General features: G+C 39.7%; 1 protein-coding gene across 4 annotated transcripts in view; it reads left to right on the forward strand.

Annotated features, from left to right (window-relative positions):
• The window catches only part of LOC126473161 (histone-lysine N-methyltransferase NSD3), a 127,535-nt gene extending 106,518 nt beyond the window's left edge, over positions 1-21,017 (forward strand). For all 4 annotated transcript variants that reach the window (XM_050100025.1, XM_050100027.1, XM_050100028.1 and 1 more), the window contains 3 exons: positions 7,874-8,045; positions 16,003-16,157; positions 18,306-21,017. In XM_050100025.1, coding sequence (XP_049955982.1) covers positions 7,874-8,045; positions 16,003-16,157; positions 18,306-19,877 — 1,899 coding nt within the window. In that variant the 3' untranslated portion in view covers positions 19,878-21,017. The remainder of the gene's footprint in view (positions 1-7,873; positions 8,046-16,002; positions 16,158-18,305) is intronic.
• The last annotated feature ends 436 nt before the right edge of the window (positions 21,018-21,453 follow it).

Raw genomic sequence — 21,453 nt, forward strand, 5'->3', positions numbered from 1 at the left:
GAGGCGTAGGAAACAAGATTTTTTTCTTTGTGTACTTCCTGACTCGGTTCACAGCCAAGCATGTGATGTTGTCGGTGGTGGTGATGGTTGTTGTTGTTGTTTTATGCTGTTCTCCATACTATTCTACTTCGTGCAAGCCTCTTCATCTCCACTGTGATTATCTATTGGACACCCTGTACAATTTTTACCCACCACTTCCTTCTTGTACTAAACTGATGTCTCTGAACCTGTCCCATCAGCTTATCCCTTCTTTTAATCAAGTTATGCTACAAATGTCATTTCTCCCCAAAGCTTTTCAGTACCCCCTCATTAGTTATGCAATGTACCCACTTAATCTCCAGCATTTTTCTGTAGAACTGCATTTCACATGCTTCTATTATCTTCATGTCTGAACTGCTTGTCATTCAGATTTCATCTCCATACAGAGCTGTGCCCCAGACAACTCCCTTCAGAAATGCTTTTCTTGCCATTGTCAGTCTCTATTTTATGTCTAGTTTACTTGGGGCATTGTCATTTACGTTGTTCCCCAAATAGTAAAATCCATCTCCTATTTTTATGGCTGATCGTATAACACAGTTGACCCCTGCATTAACATTGTCGCATTGGAGTCCAAGGCTTGGCTCCACCGTAAAAGTGTCAACAATGAAAATGACGTCAGACCAACCTTAAATCCCCATGGTATAAACGTAAATTGTAGTTTGTCGGCATGAAGCAGGATCATCTTTGACCAGCAAAAGTTTGCAGATCAAGTAAAGTTCAGCTGCAATTGTCAGTTCACAACCTAGTGGCATCACAAAACAGTGCTTGTGTTATGTTAAAATATGGGTTAAAAGGCAGTAAAAGAAGTTATTGACCCAAAAATTTTAAGCAAATATTTGAATACGTCACTCGCACACTTCTGAAGCTCTAACTATTTTTTTTTTTTTTTTTAGATCTATAAGGTTATCATAAATGTAATTAATGAGTGGAAGATAATGGCTGATTACATAACAATTTTTGGACATGATTTCAATTAATGTGATTGGTTTAAGGTGTTTTATAGACACTTAATGGAAGCATAAGAAGGGAAATAAGAAATGTTTACAGTGAAAAGATTAAGTACACAGAGTTCAGCAGCAGCCAATAACAATTGAACACTTACAAAAATGTTCTCATAAGCTGGAATAGCAGTAACTTCACATTAAATTCCCAACTACCAATAAAGTTCTTAAATTGCTATGCCAACTGCACACACATTAGTGAAGAAGACAACTATGCATTTGCAAGGCAGTTTGTCATTATCAGGTGGTGGCTATATGCATTCTGGAATGCTGACCAGAGGATCTTGGGTTTGAACCAACATTAGTTCCTGAGATTTTTAACTGCAGATTTGACTTGAACTGTACAAAGCATTCTTACATTATTCTGACGTGGCAGATTTATTCTGGCGTGGCACATTCTGTAACAGAATAGTGGGTTGTGTATTGCACATCTGCCTGTAATTAGAGTTATTTTTAGATCAAAATATGCACTGAATTCTCTGATAGCTTTTGTTGATGTTCATCTTGCAACCTATTTCCAAGACACTATCAATTCTGTTCAACTGATTTTCTAAGTTCTTTGCTGTCTTTGATAGTATTATTATTACGGTGTCATCAACAAACACAAGGGTTTTTATTTCTTCTCCCTGAGCTTTAATCCTTCTCCTTCTTGGTTTTCTTTAATTTTGCTCAATGTGTAGATTGAATAACATGGGACACGCTAAAATTCTCTCTCACTCCGTTCTCAACACTGTTTTATACCTATCCACTCTCATAACTGCCATCAGATTGCTATACAATTTGTATGCAGCCTTTTGCTCCCCCTTCCCTTTTTTTACCCCTAATGCCTCCAAAATTTGAAAGAGTAGTCCAGTCAACATGTCTAAAACTTTCTCCGAGTCTACAGATGCTATAAACATAGGTTGGCCTTTTTGTAACTATCTTCTAAGCTAACTTATAGGGACGATATTGCTTTATGTGTTCCTCAGTTTCTGTGGAACCCAAACTGAGCTTCACTGAGGGTGGCATCTACCAGTTTTTTCCATTCTTCTGTGAACAATTGAGTCGGTATTTTGCAACCATGGCTTTTAACTGATAGTTGACTGATATTGACAGCTGTTGGCATCATATTTCTTTGTAATTTGAGTTATTAAGTATTTTTGAAGTCTGAGGGTATTTCCTCTGCCTCATACATCTTGCACTTCAGATGTGATACTTATGTCATGGCTGGCTCTCCCTAGGATATCAGTAGTTCCGACTTAAGTCATTCAGTACTCTGTCGAATTCTTCTCACAGTATTGTATCTCGCATCTCATCTTCATCTACAAACCTCATCCTTTTCTATAATATTGCTTACAAGTTAATAGCTCTTGTATTGATTCGTATTCATTTTTTCTTGTTTGCAGTTTTGTGCAGTATATTGCTGGTGTCAGCCCAAGCGCATGGCGGCTTTCAGGCGACGTCCAGAGTCGACTGGAAACATCGATATGTTTCCAGTTAAAAACAAAATTATTTTGTTTCCAGTTAAAAACAAAATTATTTTGTTTCCAGTTAAAAACAAAATTATTTTGTTTCCAGTTAAAAACAAAATTATTTTGTTTCCAGTTAAAAACAAAATTATTTTGTTTCCAGTTAAAAACAAAATTATTTTTAAAGCAGAATTTTATGTGCCCATTCAATAGAGTGCTCCCATATTAGTCTAATGTAATACCGGTATTTGTTTTATCGATGTGTATTAACAGGGATTGTAAAATACTGAGCAGTGCTTCTGTACGGGAGTAGCAGTTAGCGCAGGACAGGGCGGAGCTGCTGTTGCTGGATTATGGTTATTCTTAAGGTTTTACTGTCCCTTTTAACACGCATTGATAAAACACACATTGCATGGGACTAATTTGGGATCGATCTATCGAACGGTCACAAAAAATTCCACTTTGAAAATAATTTTGTGTGTAACGGGAAACAAACCAACATTTTTCTTTAGACACTGGCCATCAGGTGAAAGATGTGATCAGCAGTAGTTGTTTGGGTTATACATTCCTAAAACAAAATGACGAAACAATGAAACACACGAGAAAAATGCGCTTGATGAGGGACATCGTGTATATTTCTCCCTCCTTTCTGATTTCCCTTCTTTGCTTAGTACCGATTTTCCATCTGAGCTCATGATATTCATACAGCTGCTTCTCTTTTCTCCAGTTTTCTGTAATTTTCATACAGGTGGTATCTATCATTCCCCTAGTTATATATGCTTCTACAGGCTCGCTTAGACATTTTGCACATTCTGTCAATCTTCTTTTTTAAACATCTGTATTCTCGTTTGTGTGCTTCATTTTCTGCTTTTTGATATTTTCTCCTTTCATCAGATTCAAAATGTTATGTGGTGTCCAAGGATTTCTACATCTACATATGTACGTTGCAAACCACCGTGAGGTGCATGTCAGAGGGTACCTCCCATTGTACCAGTTATTAGGCTTTGTTCCTGTTCCATTCACATCTAGCGCATGGGAAGAATGACTGTTTGAATGCCTCTTTGCATACAGTAATTATTCTAATCTTACCTCCACGATTACTATGTGAGCGATACATAGGGGATTATAGTACATTCCTTGAGAAATCTTTTAAAGCTGGTTCTTGAAACTTTGTTAATAGACTTTCTCGGGATAGCTTACATCTGTCTTTAAGTGTCTGCCATTTCAGTTCCTTCAGTATCTCTGTGACACACTCCCATGGATTAAACAAACCTGTGACCATTTGTCCTGCCCTTCTGTGTGTATATATACATTCAGTATCCCCTGTTAGTCCTATTTGGTACGGATCCCACACACTTGAGCAGGTACCCTAGAATTGATCGCACAAGTGATTTGGAAGCAATCTCATTTGTAGATTGAAATCAAACAATAGAAAATCCAGGATGGAATGCAACAATATTATGAGAAGGAAAGTTGCTACTTGCCATATAGCGGAGATGCCGAGTCGCAGAAGACTTTCACGATTAAAGCAGCACCAGTGCACGATAGGAGTCTCAACTGGGTGGGGGTTGCGGACAGTAAAGTGCTACAGATTAGACAGAGGGCAGGGGTGATGTGGGGAGGGGGTGGGGGAGGGGGGTGGGGGGAGCAGTGGGAAAGGAGAGAAAGACACGGTGTGGTGGTGGAATGACGGCTGTGTTGTGCTGGAATGGGAGCATGGAAGGGGCTGGATGGGTGAGGACATGACTAATGAATGTTGAGGCCAGGGGGGTATTGGGAATGTAGGATGTATTGCAGGGTAAGTTCCTACTTGCACAGTTCAGAAAAGCTGGTGTTGGTGGGAAGGATCCATATGGCCCAGGCTGCAAAGCAGTCATTGAAAAGATGGATATTACGTTCGGCAGCATGTTCAGCAACAGGGTGGTCTACTTGTTTCTTGGCCACATTTTGTCGGTGGCCATTCATGCGGACTGACAGCTTGTTGTTTGTCATGCCTGCATAGAATGCAGCACAGTGGTTGCAGCTTAGCTTGTAGACCACATGACTGGTTCCACAGGTAGCCTTGTCTTTGACGGGGTAGGTGATGTTAGTGACGAGACTGGAGTAGATGGTGATGGATGTGTGGGACAGGTCTTGAATCCAGGTCCGTACATCCTCCCACCACAACCCACTCCAGTCCAGTCACCAACATCACCTTTCCCATCAGAGGCAGAGCTACCTGTGAAACCAGTCGTGTGGTCTACAACCTAGGCTGCAACCACTGTGCTGCGTTCTATGTAGGCATGACAAACAACAAGCTGTCTGTGCGCATGAATGGCCACCGACAAACTGTGGCCAAGAAACAAGTGGACTGCCCTGTTGCTGAAAAAGCTGCCAAACATGATATCGTTCATTTCAATGACTGATTCACAGCCTGTGCCATATGGATCCTTCCCACCAACACCAGCTTTTCTGAATTGCACAGGTGGGGACTTTCTCTGGAATACATTTTACGTTCCCTAACCCTCCTGGCCTCACCCTTTGTTAATCACTGTCCTCACCCATCTGGCCCCTTCCCTGTTCCCATTCAGCACTACACAGCCATCATTCCTCCACCACCACCACCACATCCAGTCTTTTTATTTCTCTCCTTTACCGCTACTTCGCCCCCCTCCCCACATCTCCCCTGCCCACCATATAACCTGTAGCACTTCACTGTCACCATACCATTCCTCCCCCTCCCCACCTCGGCCTCTTTACCCCCACCCAGTCGCCAGTGCCGTCATGCGCCGGTGCTGCTACTCGCAGTGTGGTTTCAGTTGCCTGAGGCTCCAGTTGTGCATGTGTGTATTGTTGATAAAGGGCAATGGTTGAAAGCTTTAATTGTGAAAGTCTTCTTGTTGTGTCTATCTGCGACCTTCATAGGTGGTGGTCCAGATCGCTGTACACACCAGTACCTCTAATACCCAGTAGCATGTCCTCTAGCATTGATGCATGCCAGTATTAGTCATGGCATACTATCTACAAGTTCATCAAGACATTGTTGGTCCAGATTGTCCCATTCCTCAAAGGCGATTCGGCGTAGATCCCTCAGAGTGGTTGGTCAGTCACATCGTCCATAAACATCCCTTTATAATCCATGCCAGGCATGTTTGATAGGGTTCATGTCTGGAGAACATGCTGACCACTCTGGTCGAGCGAGGTCTTTATCCTGAAGGAAGTCATTCACAAGATGTGCACAATGGCAGCGCGAATTGTCATCCATGAAGACGAATGCTTCACCGATATGGTTGCACTATCGGACGGAGGATAGCATTCACGTATCGTACAGCCATTATGGTGCCTTCCATGACCACCAGCGGCATACGTCGGCCCCACATACCACCACCCCAAAACAGCAGGGAACCTCCACCTTGGAGCACTCGCTGGACAGTGTGTCTAAGGCATTCAGCCTGGCCGGGTTGCTTCAAATACGTCTCCGGCAGTTGTCTGGTTGAAGGCATATGCGACACTCATTGGTGAAGAGAACGTGATGCCAATACTGAGCAGTCCATTTGGCATGTTGTTGGCCCCATGTGTACCACACTGCGTGGTGTTGTGGTTGCAAAGATGGGCTTTCCCATGGACGTCGGAAGTGAAGTTGCGCACCAAGCAGCCTATTGCGCACAGTTGGAGTCGTAACACGATGTCCTGTGGCTGCACGAAAAGCATTATTCAACATGGCGATGTTGCTGTCAGTGTTCCTCCGAGCCATAATCTATAGGTAGCAGTCATCCACGGCAGTAGTAGCCCTTGGGCAGCCTGAGCGAGGCTTGTCCTCGACAGGCCCTGTCTCTCTGTATCTCGTCAATGTTCAAACAACATCGCTTTGGTTCGCTCTGAGACGCCTTGACATTTCCCTTATTGAGAGCCCTTCCTGGCACAAGTAACAATGCGGACACAATCGAACTGTGGTATTGACTGTCTAGGCATGGTTGAACTACAGACAACACGAGCCGTGTACCTCCTTCCTGGTGGAATGACTGGAACTGATCAGCTGTCGGACCACCTCCATGTAATAGGTGCTGCTCATGCATGGTTGTTTACATCATTGGGCAGGTTTAGTGACATCTCTGTACAATCAAAGGGATTGTGCCTGTGGTACAATATCCACAGTCAACATCTATCTTCAGGAGCTCTGGGAACCAGGGTGATGCAAAACTTTTTTTGATGTGTGTACAACATCCTTTAGTAATCATTGCGTACATACAGGAAGTGTATCACTGCTTCTAGGAGCCTGCTGTGGCAAGTAGGCAGCATGTGGGTAGGCTTAGGCAACAGAATGATGCAGCAGTATAACAGTGGTGTGCATCGCCTTGCAGATGCAAGACTGGAGTCAGCTCAGCAGCTCGCAAGCTTGGAGCTGGAATTGCTTATACTGCAGGCAGCCGCAACTGGCTGGCAAAGACACATAGATGTTCCACATAGAACCCAGGACCCTCAGAGAGGCTGGCTGGGGTGTCAGGCTATGGCATCTGGGGGATGACCTCGACTCAGTGGTGCTGGCTTTAGTCAGAAGTAAAAGTGCTGCTAATGGCCGAATGGAAAGCATTTATACTTGCTCCAGGCAGTTGTGTTGTGACATGTAGTTGGCCACTGAAGTGCATGATTGTGTTACAACATGTTATTATCTAGTTCACTGCTACTGTGGAATGCTGCATTGCAAAATGCTATGTCAGCTTTATTTTAGTGCCAAACTTCTGAATTTCGTGGTGGCTGTCCTCTCACCATAGAAGTGCTCTGAGTAGCCTCCAGCTACTTTCTACTTCTGCATTGTCATGCATTTTTAAATTTTTGAGTATGTGTTTTATTTATCTAACAGTTTAAGTTGCTAGGTAACTAGTTTGTACAGTCTTTATTTTCTCTCCCCATTTTAGTAGTACTGACTATGATGACTCTTCTTGCATTATACTTCAGTGACCGGCTATAGTTCTTAGCTACCTGGGTTTTATCTCACTTGTAACCATCTGACTTTAGTTGCTGTCACCCAAATTGTCAACCTCGATGACAAAATCACATACCCTGGAGCTGACAATTCTTTTTCATTCAACATGGTTGTACATGAATTTGCAGGGCACCAAGGGACTTACAGTCACAATGTCCTTTTAAACCCACAGTAGTCATCCTTTTGCAAACTGTGATGGCTTGCCTGAGACTGATGCTGCAATAGAGTCAGTGTTGTTATTGTTACATTTACAGTATCTTTGTGGAGGAGATACATCATTGTTAACACATTACACTGATTTTGGAAATCTTTGAATGAATGTAAATAATAAATATATAAATGACACTTCTTTTGAATAATGGTGAGACATACGATTTTGATTTAGCCTGCAATAATAATGCATATTATTTGCATAATTGCAGCCTGCAGAAGAAGAGCAGAGGCCTCGGCCAACCAAAGCTGATGAGAAACGAGTGAGGGGTGAAAAGATCTGCTTCAGTTGTGGTGATGCTGGAGACCTCATTGTATGTGAACACAAGACCTGTCCAAAGGCATACCACAAAGATTGTGTCAGTCTTTCTCACCCTCATAACAGTAAGTATGAAGTTAAATAACTCCATTATTTTTTGTAGTTAATGCCAGGAATGAATGTTAATACGTACATTCTCAATTGTGGTTGGGATTGTTTTTAAAACAATGAAATTGTTGTACATAATGTCTTGTCTGTCAATCTGCTATAGCAAGAACAAACATGATTTATGGAACATAACACTTTATAGAGCAACACATAAGATACAGTGAAGTACAGGTTGTGTATAGCACTGAATACATTGACTGGACAACAGTAACACAGGTCACAGAAATAGGCTGGGCACTGATTTTGATTGCTTTTTTTAGTGGCTCACCAGGGTGCTCCAGGGGAATGACCCAGGTTGCCTCTGTAAGCGGGTCTGGGAACTGTATGGACACATGATCTCTGAAATTGCATGTGTCATGTGTGAAGGTACACCACTCTTCCCTTCTAGGGGGTGAGAAAACTACATGCACACAGAAAAATGCACAGTGCAGGAAAAAGGTACGGTTGAAAGAAAGCACTGATTTCACAAGGAACTGAGATTATGAGCCATGGAAACACTAGTGTTGACACGGACATCCATTTCATCGCCCGACGATTGCGGCTGCTGCAGTGTGTGGCGGGGAGCATTGTATGCAGCAGGTGAAGAAGGCTCCATGGTTGGTGTTCATGTACCAACTCTGGCAGGCTCTTGTCCTTCACTGGAGTGAAAAGGTGAAAAAAAAAAAAAAAAAAAAAAAGCAGTTTTTGGGGACCTGCTCGATACATACTTCTGCATCTGAGTTTGAGGCGTCCGAACCATGTGTTCGACCTCACCATTAGATTGAGGATGAAACAGAGGGAGTTGTGAGATGGTAAACGCCATCAGCCTGCCAAGAAGTTGCAAATTATCGAGAAACAAACTGGGGACCGTTATCAGTAACCACGGTACATGGAAGTCCTTCAGTTGCAAAAATCTTATGAGACAGAGGCAAAATGTGGCCGCTGCGGACATGGACAGACAATTCAATTCAATTTTTATTATCAAATAACATGCCTTATACAATCAAATATTGTGACATAGGTGACTTGTCAGTTTTTACACTATATGTACAATACTAAAAATACAATAAACTAATAATATACATGGTGTAACATCTTCAAAGAGGTTTTTTAATTACATTGTTGCCATTCATGAAATCTTCTACACTATAGTAACATTTATCTTTCAGATATTTTTCCAGGTCTCTTTTGGTGCCTTTTACATTTGGGTCATCCATATCTTTCCATATTTTATTTACAAATTTCATGCCCATATAGTATGGGGTTTTTTCATATGATTTTAAACGGTGGGTAGGTAACATGTAGCTTGTTCTATGTCTTGTATCATATTGATGCAAGGAGAAGTTGCCCTCAAAAAGTTGTGGGTTTCTTTTCGTGAAAGTGAGAGTTTCATAGACGTATATGCTTGGAATGCTCATTAGATCCAGTTTTACAAATAAAGGTTTGCAGTGTTGCTTTGGTTTTGCTCCCACCATTGCCCGGATGATTCTTTTTTGTAGTCTAAAAGCTCTAAGTAAATTTGTTTTTTCAGACCCCCAGAAAATTATACTATACATAGGGAAACTTGGAATAGTCATCCACTAAAATGAGCCAGTACTTATTTGGAAGGACCCATCAAAATTTATATTTAGACATTTCCACAGGAGCTGCAGTGTCAGCCAGGGAGAATTTGGTGCCCATTGGGCTGCTTGTTACTGAACACAGTGAGTGCAAGTGGTAAGAAGCCGTGTAATGTCTTCATCTATATCCGACCAATATACATGCCAGTGAGCCAAAGCTTTGGTGCAAGAGGTCTTCCAGTGGCAAACCTGCAGAAACATCAGTAAATTATGGTGTAAAGCAGCGGGAGTTAGCCTGAGAAGCATAATCCTTGGGTCATTCAGATCCGTCCTCATATTTGTGCGCCAATGCTGCACCAAGAATGTGCTGAGAGGCTTCGGTAGCCAATACAAAATGCTGACTCAGCTGAAAATTGGCAAGACATGAGGCAGATTGAAGCTTAGATTTAAGCAAAGCGAACACTTGGTCACAAGCTGGGGACCAGAAAAAGGTAAATTTTCATGCAAAAGCACATGCAGGGCTGAGCAATAGTGGTGCATCATAATCAGGAAACAATACCTGGGCCACTGAGCTAAAATGGTTGTCAAAACTAGTTACCTGGGTGTTACCTTTACTGTCAGTGTAATAATCAGACCTGAAATTACGCAACTGCCGAATCCGTTTGCTGAACATCCATGATGATGCGACTGACTTCCTCAACTGTTCATAATAAGGAAGACATTTTGTGCAACAAGGAGAGAGTAAAGTTAGTCCAACAACTCAAGTTACATTTTTCCATTGATCAGTGGGCCACTTACTTATCTTAACGTGCGCCTGGCTACAGGAGGTTTGGAAGTAGCAGTTTCACAATGTTTTATCCTTATGCAGTTCTGGTCACATTGCTTTCATTGCCACTGTGTTCGTTAGATGAACTGTCATTTTGATAGGAGCAATTGTCTTATTAAAAGTAACAGTTTTCTGTACTACAATTGTATCTCTACCAAGCAGTTTTTGTTCCACTGTGAAGTTTTGGAGATGACTTTTCCGTGACTTCTATATGCTGTCACAGTACTAAATACTGTAGCTATAATAGATGAGACCTTTTTGTCATGGATGCTCCTACTATGCAGCCGGTAATAATTTATCAACTTTGGAAGTCTTTATAAAATTTGATATGGAAGCACATGAACACAACTCACAGGAATGATACTCATACGGGTTGTTCAGAACGCCTCAAGCTTGTACAGATCAAAAATAATAAAAATAGGAAAAAATGTGATTGTCATGTAGCTTCACTCGTGATGCATGCAGTTTCAGAGATTGCACGTTCATGCACTTCACAGATCTACATACAGAGGCCACCTTGTTCAGATCCCAGGTGGGCTCTAGTGAGCCGCCAAAGAAACAGTGTTATTTAAGCAATCACAAACAAGTGCTTGGCCTATTTCTGTAACCTGTGTTACTGTTGTCTAGTCGATGTGTTCAGTGCTACACACAACCTGTACTACACTGTATCTTATGTGTTATTCTGTAAAGTACTGTGTTCCATAAATCTTGTTTGATCTAGCTATAGCAAACTTGGCAACAAGTGAGGGTTGCATTTTCTCCATGTGTTAATGTCAGTGCTAAGTCACCTGACAAATATCTCGATGAAAGAAATACTCCCAACTTATCACTGTCCAGCAGAAAGCTTTCACAGAACAGCAGCAGCTCTGTCAAGTGGCATCTTCATGTTCACAGGAGGCTAGTCTCCCGTCAATGCAACCATTGCCCTTTCGGGTATATGATGAATCCGCTGAAGATTGGGACTCCTACAAGTAACGGTTACACCAGCATTTCCAGGTTTTTTGCGTGGGTGATGCACACCTGTGTAGGGCTTTATTTTTTCTCTGGCTTTCACCACTCATTTGTTAGTTGTGCCAACTTGCGCCTTTCCAAGACCTGGACAGCTTATTGTTTGATGATGTGTGCAAGTGTCTCTCGACATCTTACTGCAACAGAATGCATGTCATTGCAATGCATGTAGAATTTTACCCATTGTCAGAAAGGCCCAAGTGAGTTTTAAAAATCCTGGACTGCAGAATTACGTGGGTTGAGCCACCATTGTAAATTTGTTACAGCACCCATCAAAAGTCTTACACTGATCACGTTGTGCACAGTGTTATTACTTGTCTAGCCCGGGATAGGGAAGTCCACAAAAAACACTTCAGTGTGAGAATCCGACAGTAACGGATGTGCTCAATAAAGCAGTCATTTGAAGTTCACAAGCCAAGGTGATCACATTGGTGTGTGGGGGAGGTATCAGAACTTGCCCAGTCAAACCCTGTTAGGCACAGTGCAGCTGTTCAGGATGATGGGGAAGCTGTAGCATCAGTACAACTGCCTACTCGGCATCGCACGGGTCAGCATCGGTTACAGCCATAGCAGCAACAGCGCGTGTTACAACTGTGGCCACATGCCCCCCTTCAGTCTTGCCCCTACTGCTTCGTCCAATATGAGCGTGCTCTGTGCCTTAAGTATTCGCCTGTCAAAAGAAATGCGACATTGCATCGGTCTCTAACTCCTCCACTGATGTGACTGACACAGTGGTACCGATGGACTAAACTGTATCTGTACAATGACTGTCTCCCCAAACAAATTGTTTATTGACTTGCATATGTTTAATAAACTGCTAACAACACAAGTAAGTTGACTCAGGACCTGCAGGAACTTGAGTAAATGTGCAAATGTACATGGACTTGGGCTCCCCCTCTCCTCACACAGGTTTCATGGAACTTGGTTAGCTGAGGAGACTAAGTGGCCTGCTGAACAGAGGAAAAATGTAATAGGAGTTGCTGGGCTAATTTTAGTGTCTCCTTGCTGCAGGAAGTGTTATACTAATTAGGATCAATTGAGGAAGTCAGTCACATCATCTTTGATGTTCAGGAAATGGTTGTGTGATCTCAGGTCTGATGGTCACACTGAAAGTAAAGGTAACAGATAACGTCCATATAACTAGTTTAGATAATCATTTTAGCTCAGTGGCCCAAGTATTGTTTCCAGATTATGATGTCCCACTTGCAGGGCTGGAAATTTTTAAGGCTGGTGTTTTGGTATGAGTAGGAACCAGTACTGATACAGTGATTCTGCTCTCTCAAGATGTCTAATGACTACTGAGGTTGCTGATATGGAGTATCTGGCAGCACAATGCATCTAAAATGAAAAACTTTGTGTGTGTGTGTGTGTGTGTGTGTGTGTGTGTGTGTGTGTGTGTGTGTGTATCCGTGTCCGGATACTTTTGATAACATAGCATGTATAATGTTTCACCTCTCCCCCTTATAACTGCTTAATAGGGAGACAGTATGTTCCTTATACTTTGAGCTCCTTGCACCCAAGATGAGGTGGTTCACTGATATCGTCTTGCAGCTCCCATGTCCATCATACAAAGGTGGATTTTGATGCACATATTGTACCGTGTTTTGTTGCACTACTGTAACCTGTGTGGGACTGAGTTGTACAGATCCTCTTATCAGAAGAGAGACATATTTTAAAACTGAGCGGGTGAGTTATCTCCATAAATAATCACTGTGCTCTCTTTCCCCACAGACACTGCTAATAGGGGAGTGAGGGTCTATCTGCATTCCAGTTACCACTTTACAATATTGAGACGCCTTAGAAGATGAGTGTCGTACAGTAGTGTTTGCTTTGGTTCATATTTAGGCCAGCAATAGAGTACCTCATAGCCTTTGATGTAGCGCATGCAACATGCTGTACAAGATCAACAACTCATGCACATGGAACATGCCAGACAAGAACAACAACTCATTAAACGTTGCACCAAACTGTCTGTAGTGTGGCAAGACAATCAAGAGGGTTCCAAGGAAAGATGATTATTATCATTGTGTTTGATGATTATTATCGTTGCGTTTGATGATTATTATCGTTGTGTTTGATGATTATTATCGTTGTGTTTGATGATTATTATTGTTGTGTTTGATGATTATTATCGTTGTGTTTGATGATTATTATCGTTGTGTTTGATGATTATTATCGTTGTGTTTGATGATTATTATCGTTGTGTTTGATGATTATTATCGTTGTGTTTGATGATTATTATCGTTGTGTTTGATGATTATTATCGTTGTGTTTGATTATTATTATCGTTGTGTTTGATTATTATTATCGTTGTGTTTGATTATTATTATCGTTGTGTTTGATTATTATTATCGTTGTGTTTGATTATTATTATCGTTGTGTTTGATTATTATTATCGTTGTGTTTGATTATTATTATCGTTGTGTTTGATTATTATTATCGTTGTGTTTGATTATTATTATCGTTGTGTTTGATTATTATTATTGTTGTGTTCGATGATGATGATGATGTTGTTAAGTAGTTCATCCCTTGAACACTTGATTCAGAATTTCTTTTTGTACTTTTGTGTTTCGATATAATACCTAGAGTTAATGTTTACTTTGTGACATTTTCTGAACTGCATTGATTCATTACTCATGTAAATTGTTTTAGGATGTTACTAAGACATTCGTGTCTTACATTGCATTATTTTGCAAAAGGTCTTACTCGTCATCTAGCAGTGGTGTTCATGGGTGGAAGATTCGATCAGGATGATGTGTGAGCTGTAGTGGAACATGTAATGCACAAGCACTAACTGGGAAAAGGCTCAAAGCAATAGTTCTCATCTCTGATGTTATTATACTAGCATGTTCTGTTGAAAGATGGCAAACATAATCAGATGGGCTGCTGCATTCAAAGGCACAAAATAGTGTTTTTACTTCTCTTGTTGATTCATTATTTGTAGTCATCAGTAAACATTATTTAAGCACACCCAGCCCCAAATCCCCCGTCTCACTGAGATGATATCTAATGTTTATATTAACTGAATTATCTATTACACATATGTAAGGAGCCTGTTTGGTAATGAGTCTGAGGAGGAGGGAGTCTTGGTGTACTCAATACTGCATTATGTTTCCAAGCAGCACAAGACAATCACAATTTTTTTTTGTTTTTTCTCCTCTCCACAGGCCCTAACCAGTGTCAATATTGGCTGCGTCCATACTCTCTCTGCATTAATGTGCTTTTCCTCACAGCCAGAAGTCATTTTGGTCGTTACGGGAATCAACATTTGCCACATCTGTGTGTTAAGCAGAATTATGTAGAAATTACTTAAATGATAGTGCATGTGTATTTTAATACAGCAAACTTTTATTTTATTCAGTACAAATTATGTTATTTGTTAAAAGAAACACAATGATTTGACTTCCTGCTGTTAGGAGCGATGGTGGTGTTTGATTTGGTGTTCACTGCACATAGACTTAGCACAGGATTGATGTGTGGCAGTTTTCTTTGCATAACAGGAACAAAGAATAGTATTGTGTTTTGTTACTTTAAGTGGCTGAATTAACTGTTTCCAGCACTTTCTGTGTGTTTATGATCTCCCCTTTGGTGTAAACTTGTCACATATCATCAAATTCTTTGCGAGGGTTCCATGAGCTGCTCATTAATCCTTAGCATGTGATTTTCCACCACCACCACCCCTTTTCACAACATTATAGCCGCAAATAGTGTACAAAATTTAGGCAACCATACAAGAAATGTGCATAACAGCAATCTCTAGCTTTTATTGTTGCAGTAACTTCCGCAAATCCATATGTTACTTTGTGCAATTTCACAAGAAGCTGTTTTTTGTTTAGTCAGTTATTGTTTCTGAAGGGTTTCTTGTAGAAGGACACATCTTTTGACAATTTGCAAAATCTTTCCAAATACCGAAGGTGGTCAAAGTACCAAATTGAATGGTAACGCACAAAATCCTCAAGAGTTTATTACTCACAGAGAGCTCACACCAACAGCAGTCATTTCACAAGATAGTATGTCAGACTACCCATGTTGCTGCCAGGTTGAAGTGGACCACTCCCTTATGAATCTTTGATAGACACTATAGCCTAAAAAGTGTAGTACCTGTGAACTAAGCCAGCTGATCGTGTTCAAGCTTGCAGATGGTTTCAAGTAGGTGAATGGCATTTGTTGCCTCTTTATGTGTTGGAAGCTTATTGAGACAAGATGTTGCCTCTTATCGCCATATCCTTAAACTATCATAGTGAACAAAGCACTGATCTCTCTGTTCTAAATATGTTGTACCTACATATTTTCTTGGGTCACTATTTCCATCTTGATGGCTCTGCACTACAAGAAAAATGTAAGTCTCTTTGGATTGGTAAAGTAGTAAAATTCAATTTTTTTTGCACCTTTTGTGCTACAGAGCATTACATGACTACCTCTTTATCACCCCACTGGACTTGCATGATTTATGAACAAGTAAAAGGATGTGTGTGGTACTTTTTTGTATGTAAAGAATGCTTAAGCCATTTCAGATATGCAAACTAATATGTACTGTTTCAGAGAAATGGGTGTGTCCTTGGCATTACTGCAACATCTGCAACAAACGAACTGTCCAGAAATGCAACATGTGTACAAACTCGTTTTGTATACAGCATGCTAAGGGGAGAATTCGACCTGATGGGAAGCGAGGCTACCTTTGTCCTTATCATGATAAGGTAATAACTATATTGTTGTTGTATATGTGAAGATCATTGACAGGTTACAAGAATAACACAATTGCTTTTGTAAAAAGCTTGTAATGTTGTAATATAGTTGGGAGGGGGGGTTGTATTTAGTCATGTGAGAGAAAATTTGTCTTGCAAGTTTCATAATTTGAAATCGGTGGTAGTCGCCCATATGTTTTGAAATTTGTACAGTATTTCCACTCTTTCTTCTAGACATAATTGCTAGTAGTGCTGATCCATTAAAACATCTAATTTATCTCATATAGAGCTCAAAAATTGATGTAGTTGTAAAATGATAGTACTATAAGTTGTTCAGAATGAGATTTTCACTCTGCAACGGAGTGTGCGTTGACATGATGAAACTTCCTGGCCGATTAAAACTGTGTGCTGGACTGAGACTCGAACTCGGGACCTTTGCCTTTTGCGGGCAAGTCTTCTACCACCAGTGGTAGAGCATTTGCCCGCGAAAGGCAAAGGTCCCGAGCTCGAGTCACGGTCTGGCACACAGTTTTAATCTGCCAGGAAGTTTCACTATAAGTTGTTGTTATTGGTTGATTTCAAAACTTGGAATAATGAATACTTCACATTACTGAATTATTCATGTAACTATATTACTATATGGCATGTTTATTTGGTTTTCTTACATGTGTGACCATCTTATGCTCTTTAATTCAAAAATGTAGTGAACAGTGGTAAGTATTTTCTCCTGTCATGTTTGCCAATCCGTGTGCTTAATTTTTTGTGCAAAAATCAGACTGTTAAAAATGGAAAACTCTTATTGTGTGTTGTGGAAAGCAGGAATCTCCACTGCTCAAACACACAAAGTAAAAAATGAATTTACCGGAAAGTATACTGCTAATCTACCTTCACTTTTGGTTCAGTTTTTGTCTTCACTTGCTTAAATATTCAAATATTACCACAGTGCATGCATGCTGTTCCAATGCATAGCATTATTTGAATGTATTAGAAGGAAATCTGTCAGCATTTTACAGTTTTCTTTAGTATTCTTCAAATCTGATTTTTCTCTTTTTCAATGTTCACAGTGCATGTGTGTTTTTGAAGACAGTCTGTAATTTTATTTTGACCAAAATAAAGGAACACACATACAAAATGATGGTGCTGTAAGTATAAGTTGCTAGCCCATCACTTCCATACAAATAAGTGTCATCTAATATGCTTTCTGCTTCACTTAGCAGAGCAGAGCTGTCATAGTGGCCAGTTTCCTTATTGAATTAGATAGGAGTCAGATTTTCTGTATCAAGTGAAGAGAGATATAATGCTGATAGTCCTATACTGTTCATAATTTAAAATAGGAAAGATTCAAATTATCATAAATCAAAAATAGAGAATGGCAAAAGTGTCATAAACAGAAAATAATTACGGATACAAAACAATTATACAAATTATTGAAACTAGTTCGCTTATTTCTTTATCGTGCATGAGATACTATAGAATGAAGTCACTGACTAGTTGCGTGTTTTATATCTATTCCTATAAAACTTTGATTACTGATGTTGCGTCATTGTTTCTTCTGTTATTCTTTCCTGAAGTTTCGATCCTAATCTTGGAGTCTTCTTCAGGAAGAGCTCAGAATATAGGGCGAAATATCAGGAGATAATACAAACAACTTCCCAAAAAGTTTTAGGGTAACTATTTGTGCCCGTTCTTTTAAAAGAATAGCACAACTCGAAACTTAGAGAAGTTAGTTAGCCTCCTCATAAATTTGTCCGTTATCTGCAACTTCATTTCGAAATGTTGTGATTGCTTGATTTTACTTTGTCTAAAGCATTATGTAGACAAATTGAAAGAAAAATTTCGCGTTACAGAGGTCAAAGTTTTATGCACGAACATAAAGGTAACACAGAAAAAGTGAGGGTCCGTTCATGACATTTAAAGATAAGAAATATCCTTGTGTTTTTCTTTTCATTGTCCTTTTCAACAATTTGGAAGGGACTGCTATATTTCATATCGACATTTGTTATCTGAAGCAACTGAAAAAATAGATTTTTGATAATTCAGAACTGGCCACCTTTAGTGAATATCACATTTCTGCCACATGTCAGTCATAAAAATTATATTAATATTGGTTGAAATATGCCTCTTAATTATGTTTTAAACATTTCCTGTGCTTGATTTCAGGGTAGCAGCTCCAAATCAAAGTCAGTTGATAAGACTGCAGCAAGCTCATCAGGAAAACTTAATCAGAAGTCACCATTGAATAAAGTAATGAAACAAACCAGTAACAGTGAAAAATCAGCTGAAGACCCCAAGAAGAACCGAAATGCTGAGAGTAGTTTTGTTGACAAACAGCAGTCAGTAAAAAGGCATGAATTGCAGAGCACTTCGTCGTGTGCTGGGAATATTCAAAGTGATGTGGAAAAAGATAGTTCAAAAAGTGGTATACACAGTGAGGCTTCAGCAAGTAGTGTCATTGGAGTGAACAGCAACAATGCACAGAACTTGTTAGATGTAAATAATATTGATACTAAAAATTCAACATCCTTTTTAAACAAACAAGTTCGTACAAGGAAGACAATCTACAATAACAACAGTGAAAGAAACCAGAAGGAAACTCGGCAAAGTGGCATTGGATCCTCAGGTGATGAGACTGAAGTGTTTTCTGAGAGTGATGGTAAGAAAAGTTCTTCCAAACAGGTGTTGGAACAAACTAAAGGAAGTGATAGTTTAGCTAATACACCAAATGTAAATGATCCGGGAGTCTCTGATGTGTCTCAGAAAAGTGCGCATACCACAAACAATACAATGGTTATTCAACAAGTTTCAGTTCCTCGAAAAAGGGGCAGACCAAGAAAACATGTTGCAGGGGAAGGACCAATAGATAAGTTTTTGTTAAAACCTGAAATAACTAGTGATTCAAAAAAACTTAATGCTTCAGAGAGTGCAGTTGAATCAGAAGTGTCGTTGACTACCATACGCAGTGCAGATCTCGAGCAGCAGTGTGAAGGGATTACGAAGTTATCAAAAGAAACTGCAAAAGGAAAACAGTATCCTATTAGTTTACAAGCAACAGACTCAAGGAATAAAAGTTTGAAGCCAAAGGAAACTTTAAGTGGCCAGCGAGCAAAGGATAAGGACAGCCATACAGCTGAAAATGGGACGAGTCATTTAGCAGGTAAAGTTGTGGAAACAGGTTCAACAGCAGACCAAAAAAAAAATCTTGCAAGGAAGAAATTACCAGGCAGTGGAACAGTTAGATCACCTAATATTGCTAATGAAGATGAAACAGCAGAATTGAATAGCCATCGATCCGATGACAGTAAAACATCCAGCAATGCCAAGACAAATACTGCTAAAAAGAATGGTATTAGGGTAACTGCTAATGATGTATCTCCTGATAAATGTGATGAGCACCCGTCCAAAAAGCGTGGCAGGATACCAAATCGGTTTTATGATGATTTTGAGGATGTTCCTGCGCAGAAAACCCCAAAATTGAGAAAGCCATTGCAGGGAGCAACAAGGTTCCAGTTAAAATCTTGCAGTCCTGCGGAACAAAGAAGGAGGTGGTCAAAAGAAGCACATTTTAAATCAAAAAAGGGAGCAAAAATTGTTGGAAGCAATTTAGATGGCAGCATGGAAACAGAAATTTCAGAAGAGGCTAGTGTTTTACGAAGTAGTTTAGAAAACAAATCAATAGTAGACAAAGTAGACAGGACCTGCATATCACCGTTACTATTACCAGTACATGGTTGAATCTCATTGACTCTGTGAATTTTATACTAATGGGTGAGAATATTAGTGTGAGTAGTTGTTATTGGCTTGTTTTTGACAACAGAATTGACAACCAATTGGAATAGATATTGATAACATTCCTGTCAGTAGTAGAGGTTTTTAGAATCCCTTTTTCTCCCTCTTCCAAAAGTGTGTTTTTTACCTAAAATTAAAATTGCATTTATATGTGTTATAGATGTGTTAGTTGCGTATTACCTTCGACCTCCTTGTGTGAAGATTTCCAGTTGTGTTCAACAATTTTTCAGCTGAAACCAAAAATTGTGTGAAATGAATTTTAAACATATGTGACTGCCATTGCTAAAACTGACATTAGAAAATTGGTCTCGTATTCTGCTGTCATCACTGCATGTGCAATTAGTTTATGAAAAGTGACTATATTTTGTATTAGCATCATTTATAATCACATCCATTTCAATCATTTACAAGCATCCACACACATCTCACATATTTACATTTGACATTTCTTAATTTTTAGTTTTTATGAATTTGTGTGCGATGTTATGATTACTTTTTAGTCTCGATTCTTTTTTGTTGTACATATATATATGGCACAATTTGTTTAATGAAATTTTAGCCAAAAATTTCATCAAATACAAATATTATTCCAATGAACTACTGAATATTAATACAGAAATAAAGTTTCTGAAAATGATTTTTTATTATTCCCTTTGCTTTGTGCTATACTTGTTCTAGAAACTATGATTTCTGCTTAATGTTACTTGATTTGTGTAAATTCTATTAATACTTACTGAATCAAATGTGTCATGTATTTTCATGAACATATTAGTGTACAGCATATTTTACTGTTCCATTCGCCTTTGGCCAGTTGCTTGGTGTGTCATTTGGCATGCCAGGTACTTCACAAGATTAAATGTCTTAGCACTCCGAATTTTGTCTTTGACTTACCATTTCATTTAAATTATGTCAGAAAGTGTTATTTGTATGCGTCTTATTTAAATGTTATTGTATCCACCTAGGTACAGCTTTGTTGTTCATTCTACGTCATCAGGCTGCTATGGCTACGATCCGAAAACCATTTACTGTATATTGAAAGAAGTTTTCTTGCTTATGTCACCTAATAAAATACTTCAGTCCATATAATGATTGCATGATGTCATTTTGTTTGTCCTGTTGGGTGGGAGTAAAACTAGTTGTCGTATTAATGTCGTCCTGCCCACTGGAATGTGTGAAACAGTGGGGTCTAGTGAACTGAAGTGTACATGCTATTGTGTTTAGAGCATTGTGGATTCTGTTACACTGAAGTGGCAGTTTATTCTGGGGTATACGAATGTTTCACGCGGTTATATTTAAAGGGCAGCTACTCACGTAGGTCAGGTGTGGGCTGTAATTATCATACGGCAGCAAAACATGGTAGATATGCAGTGCACTAATGTGGAACTGATTTACACTGAAAAAAAAAAAATTAATTCCAATTTTGGCCACAAGGTGCAAATCTGGCAGTGTGAATATAAGAAAGACATATAGAAATGTTTCCATGTGTAATGGATTAGGAACGGGACGTGGGTAGAGGTGCTCG

This window comes from Schistocerca serialis, chromosome 4 (assembly GCF_023864345.2).
Source record: "Schistocerca serialis cubense isolate TAMUIC-IGC-003099 chromosome 4, iqSchSeri2.2, whole genome shotgun sequence".
Classification (NCBI taxonomy): Eukaryota; Metazoa; Arthropoda; class Insecta; order Orthoptera; family Acrididae; genus Schistocerca; species Schistocerca serialis.